The sequence below is a fragment of the Microcaecilia unicolor genome, chromosome 6 (genome assembly GCF_901765095.1).
Source record: "Microcaecilia unicolor chromosome 6, aMicUni1.1, whole genome shotgun sequence".
NCBI classification, from domain to species: domain Eukaryota; kingdom Metazoa; phylum Chordata; class Amphibia; order Gymnophiona; family Siphonopidae; genus Microcaecilia; species Microcaecilia unicolor.
The window spans coordinates 80,720,329-80,741,716 of NC_044036.1; the positions used below are offsets into that span (position 1 = coordinate 80,720,329).

The window sequence follows — 21,388 nt, forward strand, 5'->3', positions numbered from 1 at the left end:
CCCAACAACTGTCCCTCCTGCATACCTTGTAAATACCAGATGCCTGCAGTGAGCAGCGACTGATACATACTGCTCGCACCAGCCCCACAGCCTTCCCGCTGATGTATTCCTGCCTATGCGGAAACAGGAAGTTACATCAGAGGGAAGGCTGTGAGGCCAACATGAGCAGTGTGTATTAGTTGCTGCTCGCTGTCGGTGAAAATCTGCTATTTAAAAGGTATGCAGGGGAGGGGCTGATGTTTGAAGGACCATATGGCATGCAGGTGAGAGAGGGAGAGACCAAATCACTTGCGGAGTACTTCTGCCCACCCATCTTGGGCCCAGGCCCACCCAAAATTGGGTGTCTGGCTACGTCCCTGATAACTATTCATGTTATTTAACTACTTCTTTTATTTTGTCCTTTTTTGATAGGTGTTCATATGTTTGGCCTTTGTTCTACTGCTCTCATCACTGATATTATACAACTATCAACTGGGTATCAAGCACCTTATTTCCTGACAGTCTGTAAACCCAACTATACATCCCTGAATGTGTCCTGCAAAGAAAATTCTTACGTGCTGGAAGATATCTGCTCTGGCTCCGATCCTGCTGTCATCAATGCTGGAAGGTTAGTGACAGCGAATTTTAATATTCTTCACTCAATGAGAAATGGTTCCTCTTTCTACAGTAGACTCGGTAGTATTAAAATCCCCATCATGCTGCACGTTTCAGTTTGTCTCTGGCCTTCTTCCAGTTTGGTTCTTTCACATGCATCTTCTATAGTCTTGTTTGCCAGCAAAGACATATATGGCTATCTAGGACATGAGGCCTAGGTCTAAACTGGAACCCAGCTGTTTTGTCTAAATACTGTGGGGCTGACCACGGAGGGAGCCCAGTTAAGTCCCGCTGTTGGCAGTCAGCCCGGATATTCAATGCAAGGCCATTTCTAGTGACCATAATTGCATATCTGGTTTATTTTTAGCAAGTTTAAAGTTAACCAGGTAAGTCAATATTCAAAGATAGCTGGTTAACTTTAAACCAGCTAAAGACATACCAGCTATTTAAGCGGCCCACATATAGCCGGTTATCTCCTAGGTGCTAACCGGGAATATTCAGCGGGGGATAACCAATAGCTGGTTAAGTGCCATTTAACCAGCCAGGTTCTGTTCCTGGCCGGTTAAATGGTTTTGAATATCGGGGGATGGAACTGCAGCATGCTCTACCAGCCTTTGTTGCACAACTTATATTAGTCAATGAAACACAAATGAGTTTTTCAAGAATGTGAAGGAAAATAATTCTATCGAAGGTCATTTATTGAGTCATCCTTGTTAATAAAAACTGTCTTGATTTACACTTCCAAAACTAGAATAGGATACATATAAACATACATTGCGTGTCTTTCAACGTATGAGCATTTAAGAAAAAATAGTTTCTATTGAATGTTACTTTTACAGTAACAGGAGCCTATTTACAAAATGCAATTAGAGCTAGATTTTATATGTGGCACAAAAAAAATTGGCGCTGAAAAAAGCACTATTCAATGAGCCATGCTTAAAGTTATGCGTGGTGTATAGAATACCACTTTTGCCCGGGAATCACTCCTAAATTTAGGCATGGCCATTTGCATCAACTGAAACATGGTGCAAATGTATACACCTCCATTAGGTGTGTATCCCCGTTATTCTATAACAATCCATGACAGTTTTGGGAACGCCCCAATTATGCCCATGACCCTACCATTACCACGACCCCTTTTTCAGCTCATCCCTGGCCTAAATTTACATACGCAAATGCCAATTAAATCTAATTAGTGTTAATCATTGCTTGTTTAAAAGCCAATTATTGGTGCTAATTGGCTCATTATTCAATTAAAATGTGCACAAATTGGGCATGTGTCCAAATTTGCATGCATAAGTTTTGGTGACTTTTATAAAAATTAGGAGGTTAATGTGTTAGCAATTAACACCCATTAACCTGGCGTTAATGCATGCTATTGTAGATGTTTTCCCATGTCTGGAGTTTTGTGTTACTACTTAAATGAATCACTATATCACAGAAATGCATGCCGGTATTACCATGAATTGTTAACTGTGACAGTTTATTTATTTGGATTTTGCTCACACCTTTTTCAGTAGTAGCTCAAGGTGAGTTACATTCAGGTACACTGGATATTTCTCTGTCCCAGGAGGGCTCACAATCTAAGTTTGTACCTGAGGCAATGGAGGGTTAAGTGACTTGCCCAAGATCACAAAGAGCAGTAGTGGGATTTGAACCAGCCACCTCTGGATTGCAAGACTGATGCTCTAATCACTAGGCCCCTCCTCCATAGTTGTTTTGTTGTCCTAACTTTATCTGGTTAGCAGTCTGAATATGGCTTCTAACTGGATAAGGGGATGAGATTTGATATACCACCTTTCTGTGGTTACAACTGAAGCAGTTTACATATTGTATACAGGTACTTATTTTGTACCTGGGGCAATGGATGGTTAGGTGATTTATCCAGAGTCACAAGGAGCTGCAGTGGGAATTGAACCCAGTTCCCCTGATTCTCAGGACACCGCAGGTTACTCCTCCCATTGCGCTACACTACTCATTTCACCCCCTTGTGGTGCCTAATTTGACGAGCCAAGTTATAGAATTACCTCCTATATGTATATAGGCATAATAAAAGATTTTGGCACCCGAGTACACCATATTATCTGTTTTTCTTATATGCATTATTGTTGTGCTTTAGCACACTATGGGCTAAAAAAACATGTTTTGTGTCTATTCTATAAAATTTAGGTGTACTTTAGAGAATATGCTTAGGTGTAATTTTTTTCCATGCAGATTTTTCAGGCACCATATATAGAATCTAACCCCATATATAGAATCCAGGCCTATGTAATTCACCTTGTGCAACAACTGAAAAAGGTGAGAGCAAAATAAGGAGGAGAAGTAGCCTAATGGTTAGGGTGGTCCTGAGGAACTCAGTTCAATTCCCACTTCAGGCACAGGCAGCTCCTTGTGACTCTGGGCAAGTCACTTAACCCTCCATTGCCCCAGGTACAAATAAGTACCTGTATATAATATGTAAGCCACATTGAGCCTGCCATGAGTGGGAAAGCACAGGGTACAAATGTAGCAAAAAAAAATTTAATTTACATTGACTATTCACTTATGCATGCAAAGCCTTTAGAAGATAATATTTTAAGCATTTCTACAGGTAAAGCCTCATCATACTCAAAGAAGTGCCTACCTTCCATGCACGTAAATTACACACATTATTAAGCACTGCACATAATTTTATTCATGTGGCTTGTAGGTGTTCCACCAGGCAAGGTTCAGTTGGAAGAGGCAACAACACACATGTGTTTCCAATTTCAAAACTATGTGCCTGGTCAAGGTCAGAAGAACTACCTGAAGGTTAAGTAGGCATAAATGACTGCAAGCACTTTTTAAAGGAGCAATTATCAAAGTAGAAAAATCTATATAGTAAATTTTTATTAGGGGGCGGGACTTGATATACCGCCTTTCTGTGGTTACAGTCAAAGTAGTATATATATTATATACAGGTACTTATTTTGTACCTGGGGCAATGGAAGGTTAAGTGACTTGCCCAGAGTCACAAGGAGCTGCAGTTTGAATTGGATCAAAGCCCGCTGCACTAACCACTAAGCTACTCCTCCACTTGGAGCCAGCAGCATAACCAGAGGTCAGTTTTTGGACGGGCCAAGGGGTAGAGTGGCTGGGCTCTTCCTTCCTCTCCCTGCCACCCCCAACACGCACGCACACACATTGCCCTCCCTCCCTCCAAACATTAAAATTAAATACCTTAACTGGTGGAGATCCCCAGACCAAGGGGAAGACATCAGCAGTCTGCTGAAGTTGCAACCCCCTACTGAAAACTGCAGCAGTCAGCACTGCTGATGACAGCACCCTATGCATGCTCAGTACTCACGCATGAACTGAGCATGTGTGAGAATTGATAATGCGTGAGGTGTTGTCATCTGCTGCACTGACTGCTGCAGCTTATGACTTCGGCTGGTGGGACTTGATCCTGATCAGTTATACTAATGGTGTCCCTCTGCTGGGTATACCTCAGGCAAAAGTGGATGGACCTAAGTTCAAGCCCACCCTTGGCTGTGCCCCTGATTGGTGCGGACCCCATGGGTAAAAGCTACTCGCGGAGCTTGTACCTCTGACAGGAGACTGATTAGAGAATAATGTGTTAAACATTTAGCTATAACGCATTTTAAAAGTGCAGGTTACCAGGTGCTTTTAATGCAATCTAATAAATAGACCCCACAGAATTTTATGCTCTTGTTGATTCCATTCTGATTAGTGTTTAGATAATCATATAAGGTCAGTTTCCATAATCATATAAGCAGGGCTTTTTTTGAGGGGGTACTTAGGGGTACTGAGTACTGGCACCTTTTCCACTGTCTGTTAAACTTGACCCATGGTTCTCGTATTTTAATGAAAGAGCTCAGGTTCTACATACAAATTCTGCCTTGTCATAGCTTCTATGACTGGTTGCAGGGGTCCTGGCTTTTGTGGGGTGAGTCCCTCAATGATCACTCCACCCCTGAAGGGTGGCCTGGCATTTGAGTACCGGCACCTTTTTTGCTAGACAAAATGCACTGCATATAAGACCAGTTTGCATATAAGTAATTTATCTGTGCTTCTGGCTGGTTGCCTGTCTTCCCCTAAGTTTGTCTGTCACACCTAAAAACTTTGAATTGTTAATCTAATTTAATTCAAATTTCTCTCACTACTACTACTGTTTATCATTTCTAGATATATGCAGCTCTGTACACAAACAAGTAAAAGGCAGTCACAGATATTAGACCAGGGGTGGGCAACCACAGTCCTCGAGGGCCACAACCCAGTCGGGTTTTCACGATTTCCACAATGAATATGTATGAAATTGATTTGCATGTACTGCTTCCATTGTATGCAAATAGATCTCATGCATATTCATAATGCCAGTCTTGAAAACCTGACCAGGTTGTGGCCATCGAGGACTAAGATTGCTCACCCCTGTGTTAGAACATCAGGGAACTTCAGTTCACATTTTTCATCTGCCTCAAACCATAAAATCACTTTTTACTTTTACCTTAGAAACATAAAAATATGACGGCAGATAAGAGCCAAATGGCCCATCCAGTCTGCTCATCCCCAGCAAATCACTGTCTCCTCCTTTCCCTAAGAGATCCCACGTGCTTGTTTCACGTTTTCTTAAATTCTGACATAGTCCTCATCTCCATTATTTCCACTGGGAGGCAATTCCACTCATCCACCACCCTTTCTGTGAAAAATTATTCCTCAAATTACTCCTGAGCCTATAGGGAAACAGGCCAGTTCAGGGTTCAGTTATAAAGAAATGAGAGCAGTCTGAGAGGTGTCTTGCTATTGGCTATCATCAAGCATTTTGAAAGCCACTCTGCAGTTCATTCATGCCTGTGGTCAGTAGCTGACTCCATGGTTTACTTAATACTTCTGTAATTTATTTATTTATTTACTTATTTGTAGCATTTGTATCCCACATTTTCCCACCAATTTGCAGGCTCAATGTGGCTTACATTTGCCGTAATGGCGGATGCCATTTCCAGGTAATAGAATTATAGATGGTATTGCATTAATGTGCGGACATACATGTTAAGAAATATACAATCATGAATTAACAGAGCAAAAGTTGTCATGACCAAGTGCCAATATCTGTAACAAAGGAAAGAATTAGGCTTTCCAAGAATAAATTTAAAAATTATAGATTATACATAGAGTTTACATGAATTAAGATTATAAAATAGAGAGCATATATTTTTATATTGAAAAAAATTATGACTGTCACTTTTATTTATGCTTACTCTAACCAAATGACCTGTGATCTCATTCTGTGTGATCCCAGAAGTTAAGTAATGCAGGTCAGAACATAAATGGCAAATTGACTCAGCAAGGGTCACTATTCTCTCTGGACTTTTACAAAAAGCAGTACCCCAGACCAAGGCCATTTAAGCAAAGAGGGTACTCACCTTGGGCACCAAGCCAGTGGGGACACCACATCAACCTTTTAAGTCAGTCCATGAGTCTATGAGCTCATAATCCCAAAAAGGAAGGGGTTGTTAAAAACAGCTCTTGCCTGAGGTACTCTATTGTCCAGTAACTTCCCTTCCCCAAACCCAGCATGTTGATGGGGGAGGGGGGTGAAAGAGAGAGATTGTACTGCCTTATTTTTAGAGAACATGTTAAACCAAGCTCTTGTCTACTTAGTGAACATTAAGGGGCCCTTTTACTAAGTGGTGGTAAGCCCACTGTAGGCTTACCGCGCGCCAATCTGGAGCTACTGCCGGCCCAACGTGGGTGCCAGTGGTAGTTACACCCCCAGCATTCCTGGCACTAGCGGAAATATTCAAAAAATATTTCCGCTAGGGGGTTACCTGGTGATAATTGGTTACCGCTGAGTTAGCATGGGAGCCCTTACCACCACCTCAGTGGGTGACGGTAAGTGCTCCTCCCTGCATGGCCATGTCTTTTTTCAGCCTTTTTGCCTGCTGTGGTAAAAAGGGCCTCAGTGCATGGCAAAAATTGAATGTCTCCCACTGTTAGCGCAGGGCCCTTTTTACCACAGCTTAGGAAAAGGGCCCTTAAGGAATTCATTTTTAGTAGGGCACTTAACTTGCACTCTTTGCACTAACTTGTTGTCCACAGTTGTTATGTAACTATGTCCTGGAATCACTCATGTCTTTCACTGATAATCAATTTAAAAGAGAGAGAGAGAATATCATCAAAATTAAATCAAGTGCCTATGCTGAGGAAAAGGGTATACTCATAAACCAGTAGGGAGTGAAAGATAAATTCTGGCACTGTATCAAGTGCCTTGATATAATCACAAATCATATATACACCAAAAAAATTATCTGAAAACACCTTTTAAATTTTAAAATATATTCAAACTCAATATAACAAATACTCATAAATTCTTAGGTCTCGGTTTACTAAGCCGCATTATAGACACGTTAGCATTTTTAACTCGTGTTAACCATGTATGCACGTTAACAGTGTACGCGCCTATAATATCCTGATAGGCGCCTACACAGTTAGCGTGCACGCTAAATGTAGGCGCATTAAAAATACTAACGCGCCTTAGTAAACAGGGCCCTTTGTGTTACATCTACCAGTCTACATACCTATTGAGTAATCCAGTATGTTTCACTTAACTTTTCATTATTCAACGATGGCATTTCCAAAAGAGCACATGCTTCCCACCTAGCCTATGTTTCGCTCTGCAAGACACTGCATCAGATAGGAGCACATTTAAACAACATAAGCATCGTCCATTCCTATATAGCACTGGACTGGTAGGCCATACAGAAATAATCTTTGGCCTAAATCTACATGAATCCAGTCAATGTTCAAGCACAAGCTTTCCACATATTTTGTGTCTGAGTATCGACTTGTTATGTGTTAAAAGTATGCAAGTACATTTTGTATACCATCTAAAACAATGGGATACATTATTACTCAATATACATACATACAATATATTTACATATTTTTTCTCCCTCCGACCTTCTGCCACATTGCCCCCTTTTCAGCCCAGTGCCTTAAAAGGTGAAGAATAAAAGTTTGTTTGGTTTTTTTCTACTGAACAGCTTTTTAATTTATTTGAAAGCTCCCCATATGTAGATATAAATATCATGAAATAAAGTTGGAAACAGCACTAATAAAGGCTATATTTTGTACTCCTTTTTCTACACTGTTCTATACCATACAGTAATACATGGCCAAATTTCAGTGAGGATATCCTGTTTACTGATGGGTTCATCTTAACTATTGCTGTAATCTGCCTTCTGAAGCCTGATGTTATAATGATTGCAAGTAAAATTAAACTCTCCTTTCATTGGGACACACGGAATCACATCTTCACCTCATCTCTTTTGTACAAATGGATTATTCTGTTTTGAGCATGTTTCAGGGACAAGTGGTTTTCATAAGTCAAAATAATAATATTTTCTTTCATGCAGATCTCTCATTTCCTTAAACATAACTAAATGGGCTATAAGCCCCTAATGCAGTTCATTGGTTTATCTTATACTGTTCCAAAACCTGCTCTCTTCCCCCCCCCCCCCCCCCCCCCACAGCCGTAGTTGCCGTTGTCGCTGCCATCCCCCTCCCACATACTAAAAGCCCCATACACTGTCCTACATTGAAGGGCCTATCTGCCCTGGTAGTGTAGTGGCCTCTGCAGCTGTGGGGGCAGGAAACAATCCTGCCATAGGAAGTCTCGCAGCCATTTTTAAAACATGGCAGCGCCGCCCGCGGCTCAGAAGATTGGGATTCTTTCCTGCCCCCATAGCTACAGAGTCTATTACACCACCAGGGCAGGCCCATGCCTTCAAGGTAGGTCTTGGGAGGGCTGTAGTGTACGGCAGCAGTGGCCAGTGGAGTGCAGCGCAATGGGTATGCATGGCAGTTTCTGGCACCCTTCAAATGTTGGCGCCCCCTTCCTGCCATGCATACCTTGCTTACCATGTTCTGCCGGCCCTGGCAATACATATGTACTTGTGTCTAATTTGGCTTATAAGGCTCCTTTTATTAAGCTGCGTTAAGTGCTAATACGTGGAACACGCTGAGGCATCCTGCAGTAAAGGCCAATGTGCGTGGACAAACCATATGCTAACAAAAGGTTTATTTTTCTCAGAAGGGCGGAAAGTGGAGTGACAGCGCAAAACGGTTAGCACAGCCACATTACTGCATGCTAACAGATTAGCACATGAGCCCTTACTGCCTACAAAATAGGTAGTGGTAAGGGGTCACATCCTAATTTTTGGTAATGACAGCGTATTAATTTGGAAAATGGGTCATTTTCCAGCTATGGTAAAAACAGTGCGCGGGAAAGGCTACTTTTTACCCCAGCTTAATAAAAGGACCCCTTAGCATGAAAAATGTCCAATTTCTAATGTGAATATGGATTCTGTTAGCATGTATAAGGTGACCAATGTTTTCAGAATGCTATAAATAGAAAAGTGTGCATAATGATTTCTCTTGCGTGTAAAAGCTACAGAACAGAAACGTGTTTGAAATCGAATATGTAATTTGAATGTCCTTCCTTGGCAGAAAGTCATTTCCTTCTCAACATGCTACTCTTGCAGCCTTTGCAGCTGTGTACATTTCTGTAAGTATTACATTTTTCTCATTACTACTGCTGAAAAATGCTGAAGATAATATAGGACTTGAGATTCATACTGAAATTCATTAACATAGAAATTATCAAAACATCTTCACAGGAAGAATACATTACCAATATGAATATTTTTGGGAACCAAAGCAGTCTGCATGTGAAACCAGTAAAACACATCAACAGACTATAATAAAATACAAATTATGCAATGAAAATAAATAAGGGGCCCTTTTACTAAGTTGCGCCGAAAATGGCCTGCACTGTTGTAGGTGAGTGTATTGGATGCGTGCAGGTCCACTTTTCAGCGTGCCTGAATATGGATATGCAATAAAATAAAAACTGGCGCGCAGCCATTTTGGGCCTGAGATCTTACCGCCACCCATTCACTTAATGGTATGGTCTCGCATGTTAACCGGGTGGTAATCATCAGCGCATGTACACTGCCTATGTTCTGTCTATGTATATGGCCCCCTGCACTTACACACGATCCCCAGATTCCATAAATAGTACCCAAATTTACATAAGCAAAATTGCATGTTATTCTGGGATATATGCACAACTAAATTGGTTAACGAGCCAAAGATGTGCAGACAAATCTTATAGCGTGCAACTCAAAAGGGGGTGTGGCTATGGGAGGAGCCTTCACTAAAGATGCACGCAATATTACTGAATACCAGGGATCCGTGCCTAACTTACATCCAGGATTTATGCCCAGTTTCAGTTGGTGTAAATCCATGCACCCAAAGTTTGGCGCAGAAATTTATTTACTACATCCCACCGCTGTTTGGTTCAGTTCACCTCCTCTGTAGTGGGACCAACAAAATAAAATATTATACCACGTGTTGCCAACAACTTTTCTATTTGGTCCAGTCAAAGGTTTGAGAATTTCCATATGAACAACCTATGCATGTTTGTATAGGTATTGGAGTGGCGTAAGCCACCTGGTCCCTAGACCAACAAACTTTCCTGCTGGCTGCAAATTTCATCTTCCATATTGTCTTTGACACAGCACCACACAGATCTCTGTGAATTTGGCCTGTATTGTCACACTGATTTTGTGAGGTGAAAATGAAAGACCAGTGCCTGATTTCAGAAACTCATGAATCAAATTTGCCGGCACCAGCTGTTTCCAGGGCAGCATGGGAAAGAAGACAAACTAAGCAAGGTTTGCAGGGACTAGCTTGCTGGTAGGGAGGAGAATGGAGGCAGGAAGGTAGCCTGGTGGCTGGGAGGGGGCAGGCAAGCCTGACTGGGAATCTGACTGATCTGAGGGTTTAACCTGCAGGTTGAGGGTGCAAGCTAGCTAATGGAGAGGGAATGGTTGCATAGACACAAGCTGCCTATGGGAGCAGCAAGGCCATTTAGGTGGGGTGAATAAGGAGAGAGCTGGGGAGAAACTATCTGTATGTGGAGGAGATAAAGAGATGATAAAGAGGGGGGGTAGGGATGTGAGAAGGAACTTGACTAGAATAGGGGTAGGGATATTTTCCTCCCTCTCCCCAGACTGGATTTCCCTTAATCCCAGAAACTTCTCTTTCTCTGTCACCTCTTCTTCATCCCTGATTCTCCTTCCTCTTTTCCCATTCCAGATCCCCAATTCTCCCCATCTCCCATCAGTTCTCCCTTTCCCTTACCCATCCCTAGTCTTCTTGCCATCTCTCTCCTTATTCCCAGTCCTTTCTACTCCCCACTCCTGGTCATCTCAGTCTCTCCTCTCCTTCTTTCCCCATCCCTAGTCCCTCTCACCCTTTTCTCTCCCCATCCTGGTCTTCTTAGGCTCCCCTCCAGTACTCTTACTCTCGCCTACTAGTACTTCTTGTAGTACTTTATTCTGCTAAACAGTTTCCCTCCAGAGCTTGTACAGTGTAACATATACAGCAAATATTATCGAGTTGATCTTTGACGTTCTTTTCAATCATGGGGTTGGTGCCCAAATAATTGCAAGAATTTCTGTATCTTTAGTTAACGGTTTGTGATCCTGGATTGCATCTCTTGGTACCCAGGGCCTCATTTATGGTATTAAGCTGAGCTAAGATTTTCCGGTTACTGCATGTAAACTGATGAGGGCATTCACAGCATTTTGCCATGCAGTTAACACAGAGAGAAGTTTGTTATCATGCATTAAATGCAAAACAAATATCACGATGCAGTTAGCTGGACTTCTTCGAGATGAGGTTAAATAATCCACATTATCTTGGCTGTGAATAGTTAATGCACATTAACTACCTCTGCCTTAATTCTAAGGTGCAATCCCAGCCCATTACACGATCCCTTCTGTGTTACCCATTAAACATGGAAATTACCACACACATTAACTATTAAGGTGCTATATTAACTGTTAGTGCATGGTAATTCCTACCTTCTAATATAGCTCAGTAAACAATCCCCTTGATGATCTTTTGTCTCTCAATACTTAGTCACAGTTCTGATGCTTCTATTAATAATACTTTTGGGGGGATTTTCTGCTTTAGTTCTATGTATGATTTTCTAGCATCTAGCTTTCTATTCTTTGGTTTGAGAAAGGGCCCATGCAAATGAATAATTATAGTTTATATGGTTTGCAAGAAGAATGCATTTAAAAAAGAATGGCATTAAGGGGGTGATTCTATAAGACAGGGGTTTTCAACCCAGTCCTCGGGGTACACCCTGCCAGTCAGGGTTTTCAAGATACCCCATTGAATTCAATATTGATCTGCTGAAAACCCCAAGGGCTGGTTTGAAAACCTCTGCTGTAAGGAGATGCCTAGTTTTAGATGGCAAGAATACATGTAAATTCCACCTGCAAGGTACAAGACATTAAATATTGGCATGTACTTACAAAATAGCACGGCGCTGGAACGTGTCCACTGACATGCATAAATGAACGACAGAAACAGAGGAGTAGCGTGATCAACAGGACACTTCCAAAGAAACCAAGGAGACGAAGAATAAATAGTAAAAGCGTCCTTTAATAGTAGAAAATAAGACTCATAAATGCATAAATGACCAGAATATGCACGTCATTGGACACATTCCAGCTCCATTCTATTCTGTAAGTACATCCCAGTATTCAATGGCTTGTGCTTTGCAGGTGGGTATTTGTATGGGTGGAGCATGTACAGGGTGAACCCTTCCACATGTAGATTATAAAATATAACATTTACCTTCTAATTCTATAAAAGTTGACAAAAATTGCATGCACAAATTTGAGCATGAGATAGATTTGCATACAGTGGAAGCAGTGCATATTCATTGTGGGTATCCTGACAACCAGACTAGCTAGGTGTGTCCTGAGGACTAGCTTGAGAACCCCTGCTCTAACATTACCTGTTTTATACAGATGGAAAATAGCATAACCTCTTCTCAGAAATAGAAAACTTCTCCAATATTGTGAAAACTGATCTGTTTCCATTCCTTTCAATTAAAAAAATATTTTGCCCTGGGCCTTTGTCTCAAAACAGTTACCATCCTCAGCTATAGAGACAACAGCAAGTCTAGATTGATGCAGGGCTATATTAATCCATATTTTTCCTTTACATTTCCTTGCTAGTATCCAGTTTTCCTTTGATGGAGATCTCATCTCATCATTGATAATGTAAGGTATTTAATTCTTTCTCACTCTCTTCAAGGGGGTCTTTTACTAAAGCTTACCTCAAGTTATCTGCAGCAGGGCCCATAGGAATAAAATGGGCCCTGCTGCAGATAACTTGAGCTAAGCTTTTGTAACCCCCCCCCCCCCCCCCCCCAAGTCACTATACTCATCTCCAAATGGGATTACATATTACTATCATGCATTCTGGACTTTCTAACCCACCTTCCATCTGCGATTCTTCCAGCCACTGGACAACTGGTCCATCAGTGGCTTCAGGCTAGTGAAGATCATTGATAGTTATGTGGAACAAACATGCATGATCCAATGGATCATTGTGTTCTCTTCCCTTTTACCCCCTGCCCTGGAACAAAGGTGGTGAGGCAAAGTGGAATCACATACTGAAGAAACAAATATTTCTGTCTATAAAAGAAGTTTCATGTTTCATTTTCTTAGAGCGCATGGTGGGGAGGGGGGAACAGCACTGCACAATGGTGAATAATCTGTTTCATGAATGTATGTCAGACAAAAGTGTATGAGGTTTCACCAGAGGTTTCTCAATTCTGTTTCTGTGGTAAAATTCCTGTATTATTCAGTTTAAATACTGCAGAAAATTAATTATCTATTGTAAGTATAAAAACAAAATTATATCTCATATGTTTTTGTAAATGTCTTCCTGTTCTCTTTTTAAAGATGTACTTCAATGCCACATTGACAGATTCCTCCAAACTGCTTAAACCACTCCTGGTCTTTGCTTTCATCATCTGTGGCATTATATGTGGACTGACACGCATCACGCAGTATAAGAACCATCCCATTGATGTCTATTGTGGCTTTCTATTGGGAGGAGGAATTGCTGTCTATTTGGTAACTATCACATTATTGCAATCTAGATACAGAGAATATTGGTTAACACAAGATAGCATGTTATTAAAGCAAAACCTGAATATACGGAGAGCAGGAAAACCAGAGGGATGGCTTTTGCTGTATACAATGTTGTGTAGCGGGTGAGTGTCCTAGTGTGTGTCCAGATAGCGATGGGAACCCCCTACATAAACAATATTTGTGAGGTTGGCACCAGGGCCAGAACCAATATTCACTAGGAGGATGCAATCAGCTTCTCACACACTTCTCTCTTTCCTCCACTCTCACAATAACTCAGGCAACACCAATCCTGTTGTTGTGAACCAACTGTTTACTGGAATCAGTTCCTTGAAAAAAACAATTACACTGTGGCACAGGCAAAAAATTGCAACTCAGTAATTTACAACGTCTCTGGTGCTGTATACTCCTAACTTCAAATCCAGTGAAAATCCAACTCTCCTGCTGGTCAAGGCAGAGAGTCAGTGCAGTTCACTTTACAGTTGTGGTTCGGATTGTGATGGGGCTTAGGAGCACAGACTCAGATGGAGGTGTGATTTCTGGATTAGCTATGTATGGATCCTCAGGAGTCCTATAGATTTAGATGGTAACACTTTTCCTTCAGCCCAGTAGATATTCTTGGACCACAAATAGATGCAAATGGTCCAGGTCATCCTGCTGGAAGATATACATGTAGCCCAGTCTCTTCTTTCTCCTCAGTTTCTCAGAAGAAATGTAGAAGGTTCCCCGTTCCCTCAGGCACCCAACAGGGCAAATGCTTAAATGCTTTCTTTCTCCTGTGTACTCTGCAATTACTCCTTGACCTTGTTATACCAGCTTGGATAGCATGATATGAAAGCAGCCGATATTCAGACTGCGGGAGTTAGACAGGCTAATTCCCATGATCGGCATTGAGCCCAGATTCAATTCCAGCCCATTTCCAGTGACCAGCATTGAATATCTGGTTTATTTTTGGCTAGTTTAAAGATAACCAGTTAAGTTGATATCCCACCGGCCAAAGATATCCCTCATTTTCACACGGGCAAATATGGCCATTAAACCGGCTTTAAAAATAGGCAGATAGCCAGTAATATCACCCAATATAATCGGCTATCTGCTAGACACTAACCGAGGATATTCAGCAGGGGATAGCCGGTTATCCCTCGCTGAATATCAGCAGATAGCCAGTTGAGCACTATTTAACCAGTCAGCAGCCGTTCAAAAAAACACTGAATATCGGTGGAGGGTGGGGGGGAGTTTTTGGTATTCCTGAGTCTATATGGCTGGAGTTTTAGGCTTGAAAAGCTCTCTTCTCACAAGTAGAGTCAGTGGGCCAGGGAAGCAAAAGAGTCAAGGACAGTTATGCAAATATGATACTTAGTTTTATACTGAGGGGGGTGGGGGGTTCTACAAATATAATATTGGGTTTTATAATCAGGGGAGGTGAGGTTCATCTCCTGAACAGTTCTATCCCTGTTCTTTTAATATTAAAACATTAGATCCTCTCTCCTTTTGAAAGAGACTAGAAATTCTGAGTAATGCTCTGCCCAGCAAATACAGTTGTCAAACATAAGGTAAAACTACACTGATTATTGTACAGGTTCTGGAAATCTCTGCAGGCACCATATTGTGCCTCTACAGTTATTATATAAAGAGTATCAAACACTTTCCCCCTGATATAAAAACCATTTAACCAGCCAGGACTGGCACCTGGCCAGTTAAATGGCACTTAACTGTCTATCCGACTATATTCAGCGGGGTATAGCTGTTTATCCCCCACTGAATATTCATGTTTAGCAGCTAGGAGATAACAGGCTATATAATGCGATATAGTAGATGACGGCAGAAAAAGACCTGCACGGTCCACCCAGTCTGTCCAACAAGATAAACTCACATGTGCCATTTTTTGTGTATACCTTACCTTGATTTGTACCTGTCTTTTTCAGGGCACAGACCGTATAAGTCTGCCGAGCACTATCCCCGCCTCCCAACCACCCGCCCCGCCAACCACCACCGGCTCTGGCACAGACCGTATAAGTCTGCCCAGCACTATCCCCACCTCCCAACCACCAGCCCTGCCTCCCACCGCCGGCTAAGCTTCTGGGGATCCCTTCCTTCTGAGGAGGATTCCTTTATGTTTATCCCACACATGTTTGAATTCCGTTACCGTTTTCCTCTCCACCACCTCCCGCGGGAGGGCATTCCAAGCATCCACCACTCTCTCCGTGAAAAAATAATTCCTGACATTTTTCTTGAGTCTGCCCCCCTTCAATCTCATTTCTTGTCTTCTAGTTCTACCGCCTTCCCCTCTCCGGAAAAGGTTTGTTTGCAGATTAATACCTTTCAAATATTTGAACGTCTGTATCATATCACCCTGTTTTCTCCTTTCCTCCAGGGTATACATGTTCAGGTCAACAAGTCTCTTCTCATACGTCTTGTAACACAAATCCCATACCATTCTCGTAGCTTTTCTTTGCACCGCTTCCATTTTTTTAACATCCTTCACAAGATACAGCCTCCAAAACTGAACACAATACTCCAGGTGGGGCCTCACCAATGTCTTATACAGGGGTATTAAAACCTCTTTTCTTCTGCTGGTCACACCTCTCTCTATACAGCCTAGCAATCTTCTAGCTACGGCCACCGCCTTGTCACACTGCATCATCGCCTTCAGGTCCTCAGATACTATCACCCCAAGATCCCTCTCCCCGTCCGAACCTATCAGACTCTCACCGCTTAACACATATGTCTCCCGCAGATTTCTACTCCCTAAGTGCATCACTTTGCATTTCTTCGCATTGAATTTTAATTGCCAAACGTTAGACCATTCTTCTAGCTTCCGCAGATCTTTTTTCATGCTTTCCACTCCCTCCGGGGTGTCCACTCTGTTGCAAATCTTAGTGTCATCCGCAAAAAGGCAAACTTTACGTTGTAAGCCTTCGGCAATATCACTCACAAATATATTGAATAGAATCGGCCCCAGCACTGATATTCAACTATTGTAAGCAGCCACATCAGGCCGCATAAATACCTGGAATATCTTTGGCCAGTTTAAACTTAACTGGCTATCCCTGAATGTGAACTAAGGGATCCTTTTACAAAGGCACTGCAAAATGTGGCCTGAGGTAGTATGGGCATGTGTTTTGGACATGCACTGAGCCATTTCTTTACCACATCTGAAAGCAAGGGGGTGTTTTATGGACCTGGAAATGGATGTGCAGCAAAATTAAAACTAGCACATGCCTATTTACAGCCTGAGCCATTTACGCCACTCATTGTGCCAAACTTGTAAATACTGCCAGGAGCACCCACTAGCCCGGTGGTAGTGCTGATTTAGCACACACAACCCATACTTTAGCCCTCCTATGCCTTTGTAAAAGAGCCCCTTAGCCGATTAAGTTTAAACTGGCCAAAAATAAAGCGGATATTCAGTGCCAGTCACTGGAAACATCCCAGCATTGAATATCCGGGCTGACTGTGGGAGTTAGCCGATAAAGTAGGATTCCTGTCTCTGGAGTTCTCCATCTGAAACCATAGCTCATCCCAAAGTGTCATCAGCTCAAAAGAAAATGTAATGCTAGCTGTCAAGCCTTTCACTTTTTATTTATTTTTTAAGCAGTCCAGGTTACCAATTAAAGTTGTTCCTTTTTTAAGGATCCACACATTATGTCATTGCATAATGCCATATTACTTGAAATATGAATACAATTGTTAATATATAGAGCGGCATTGTAGAAAAGACATTCAAATCGGAATTTAGACATTCAAGAAATGTCTGAAGTTCCACTAGTATCTTAGAATCAGGATCTGCCGATATATAGCCTGTTCTACTCTACTTTGATGAAATGGACAGTCGTGCTGGTGATGTGCATTATGAACATCCCGAAAAATAGACTTCTAAAATACCAATAGGGCAACATGAACATCTGTGTTATGAAATGGCAACAGACATGCATGTGCTGGAAGATAAACAGTTAAGTCAGTCATTTGAGAAATATAGGTGTTAATATTCAAAATGATTTAGGCAGGCAAGAGAGAGTTAAATCATAGTATACAGACTCTTCATGGATATTCAGTATCATTTAACCAGGCAATGCCACTAAATGTTCCTGGAGACTGCAGATGTCAAGTCCAGGTAGAGCCTGGGCATTCTGAGGGTGGAGTCAGGGAGGGGCTGATAATTATGTGGGCATGTGCAGTATTCAGTGCCAGTGCCCACATAGCTAAGAGGCAAGATACAACCACACAAAAAGCAGTCCTAATTTTTGCCACCTAGCTATGCAGCTGCCAGCACTGAATATCATTTGGCACCCACATAACTTCCAGGTTACAGCATTGGATACCCCCTTTTTCTGAGCCCCAGATCCATTCTGATCCTCCCTACCTCCTGACACCCCCCCCCCCCAAGTAGCATTGACATCCATCCCTATTATGATCCCTCCTCCAGATTCCTCTGAACAGCACTGAAACCCCTCCTTACTGACTCCCCAAAAAGCATTGAAACCTCTCCACCTGACTCCTCAAACAGCATTGAAATCCTTCCCTCCTGACTTCCCAAAACAACACTGAAACTCCAGCCAGGATCCCGATTCCCCCCCCCCCCCCCACCCCCCACCCCCATGCACTCAGGAGCCTACCTTTATAGTCCATAAGATCCCAAGGGCTAGAAGTAATTCCCATTCACTCCTGCCCATTATGGTTCTGGCATAAAATGTCTGCAACAACCTCTAATAGCAGTCCCATAATACTTCACTAGTACCACGAAACTGCTACTAGAGATTGCAGCAGCCATTTTGAGATTGGAACTACTATGGCAGGATCAAGTGACCCTACAGATAGATAGGGTGGGGGGAATAGGAGAATGGGGCTTCAGTTGCGCTGTTTAGGGGTTTGGGAGAGAGGGGCATTGGAAAGAGGAGCCTGACCAATAAATACACTTATGTGGGTCACTAGCATGCAAATAGGAAACAGATCCCCGCTATTCTGTAACACTGTGCACATCTTTTGTGAATACCCCCTTGCCATTAGGACGTTCTTCAGTTTTAGACATCCATATCCCAGCTTTGTAAATTTGGGACTTAGATATCCAAAACATAAAACAAAATGCAAATGGGACTTCTAAAATAAGCACTATAGCCTAACCCAGCTCAAAATGGCATACCATGGGATGTGCTCAGGCCAGTGGCGCAGTCACAGGGGGCCTTGGGCTTGGGTCTCCTCTTTAACTACAGCACCCCTTTACCTTGGCTGGCAAGAATGCTGAAGCCCTACCAGCAAAATGAATACAGTGCCACCGCTCCCCTCCTCCTCACGCAACATGAGTGAGAAGTCCTGGTGTCGGCAGCTGAAGACGTGCCATTGACTTCTGCATTAAGGAAGCAGCGTAAGGAGGAAAGGAGCAGCTCGGGCACCTGTATTCATTTGGCTGGTGGATCTTCAGCATCCCCACCAGAAAAGGTATGTTTGGCATGCATGTAGGGAGGGAGGAATGCATTGTTCCCTCAGTCCACCCCTGGGCACCCCAAACATTGGAGTGCTGCCTATGCCCCTGGCTCAGGCATCCTGCGGTAACTGAGAGGACATGTCAGGGGGCAAAGAATGGACAGTTAGCGTATCTACATTAGCGCATGCTAACTGGTTAGCACAGGAATACTGTGTGAGCCCTTACTGCCTACAAAATTGGTGGGGGTAAGCGTTCATTCAGTAATTTCTTTTTAATGGTTGCGCGCTAATGTCAACATAAGTGCATGGCCATTAATACAAAAAATAGAAAATCAGCTGTGTCAAAAATGACCTTAGCTCATGAGGAAAACACACATAAGTGAGGATTAAGGTTACTTTTTACTGCAGCGTAGTATATTATTAGTAATAAAAATCCACATATTCATTCATGGAAAGCAGTCACATAAATTACAGTATGACACATGTATCCTGTACATAATAGATATATTACAGTGTCTTGTTCCCATTTTCTGAATAAAACAGATACTGTGAATAATTCTTGTGAAAAGTCATGCTATTAGAATATGATTCAGTTTCTAAATGCATATTACCCCAGCACAATGGTCCTATACTTGATATTATTCCAAATTCAGTTTTTAATCCTTGCTCAGTTCTTGTGCCAGACAGCTTTTCACAGATAGAATTTAATGAATTCCTGCGATACCAATCCATTCTTGAGAGAAAGTCTAAAATAAAATGTAAAATCTATGAAGTCACATCCTACATGGAGGAAGTATTTTCAAATACATCTGAGCACACAGCCCATGCAGCAGCTGCATAAACAACCAGCCTAGAAATTCTCAAACACTAGACCACCATGTTGGAAGTTTCCTTGTGACTAAAGTGATGTGGTAGCCATGTTAGTCCACTTTTAAAAGTAATCAGTAGAAATAAAATAAAACCTAGAAAAGAAAATAAGATGATACATTTTTACTGGACTAAATACATTTTTTGATTAGCTTTCAAAGGTAACCCTTCTTCATCAGATCAGAAATTTTGTATTAATGGCTATGCACTAATGTTGGCATCAGCGAGTAACCAATAAAAAGGTATCATCTTATTTTCTTTTCTCTGTTTTCTTTTCTTTTATTTCTATTCATTACCTTGTGACTAAATAATGCATAAAATATTCAGGAAGGAATTTGACCACTCCAGTAGTCAAACTGTAATCATGTTTCCAGCTCACACTCACTTTCTAAAACTAACAAAAAAAAGCCAAAGTACAGAGAAGGAAATCAGATTAACCCAGTTGAAAATTGTGTATTTATGGTGTGACACTGTCCTGCTTATAATCGAAAGAGAAAAACGCCTATATAGTGACCCAAATCGGGAGATAGACGTTTATCTCCCAAAAACGAATAAAGCGGTATAATCAAAAGCCGAATTTGGACGTTTTCAACTGCACTCCGTCGCGGATGCGGACAACGTTGATGGGGGCGTGTCGAAGGCGTGGTGAAGGCGGGACTGGGGCGTGGTTATCTGCCGATCAGAGATGGGCGCCTTTCGCCGATAATGGAAAAAAAATATGCGTTTTTAGCGAGAATTTAGGGCACTTTTCCTGGACCCTGTTTTTCCACGAATAAGGCCCCAAAAAGTGCCCTAAATAACCAGATGACCACTGGAAGGAATCGGGGATGACCTCCCCTGACTCCCCCAGTGGTCACGAACCCCCTCCCACCACAAAATATGCCGTTTCACAACTTTTTATTTTCACCCTCAAATGTCATACCCACCTCCCTGGCAGCAGTATGCAGGTCACTGGAGCAGTGGACTTCAGGCAGGTGGACCCAGGCTCATCCCCCCCCCCCCACCTGTTACACTTGTGCTGGTAAATGGGAGCCCTCCAAACCGCCCCCCAAACCCACTGTACCCACGTGTAGGTGCCCCCCTTCACCCCTTAGGGCTATAGTAATGGTGTAGACTTGTGGGCAGTGGGTTTTGAGGGGGATTTTGGGGGCTCAACACCCAAGGGAAGGGTGCTATGCACCTGGGAGCTGTTTAACCTTTTTTTTTTTTTTTGTAAAAGTGCCCCCTAGGGTGCCCGGTTGGTGTCCTGGCATGTGAGGTGGACCGGTGCAGTACGAATCCTGGCCCCTCCCACGAATAAATGTCTTGGAGTTATTCGTTTTTGAGCTGGGCGTTTTCGGTTTCCATTATCGCTGAAAAACAAAAACGCCCAGCTCAAAAAAAGATAAACGTCCATGTTTTTTCGAAAATACGATTCGGTCCGCCCCTTCACGGACCCGTTCTCGGAGATAAACGCCCATGGAGATAGGCGTTTCTGTTCGATTATGCCCCTCTGTGGCACTTTGGGC

At 42.4% G+C, this 21,388-nt stretch overlaps 1 protein-coding gene across 2 annotated transcripts in view; it reads left to right on the forward strand.

Moving 5' to 3' along the window:
• PLPPR4 (phospholipid phosphatase related 4) overlaps window positions 1-21,388 on the forward strand; it is a 103,239-nt gene that overhangs the window by 70,682 nt on the left and 11,169 nt on the right. Inside the window, exons 4-6 of one of the 2 annotated variants that reach the window (XM_030207001.1) lie at window positions 412-607; window positions 9,079-9,136; window positions 13,404-13,577. In XM_030207001.1, coding sequence (XP_030062861.1) covers window positions 412-607; window positions 9,079-9,136; window positions 13,404-13,577 — 428 coding nt within the window. The remainder of the gene's footprint in view (window positions 1-411; window positions 608-9,078; window positions 9,137-13,403; window positions 13,578-21,388) is intronic. The other variant, XM_030207002.1, reaches the window with a different exon arrangement.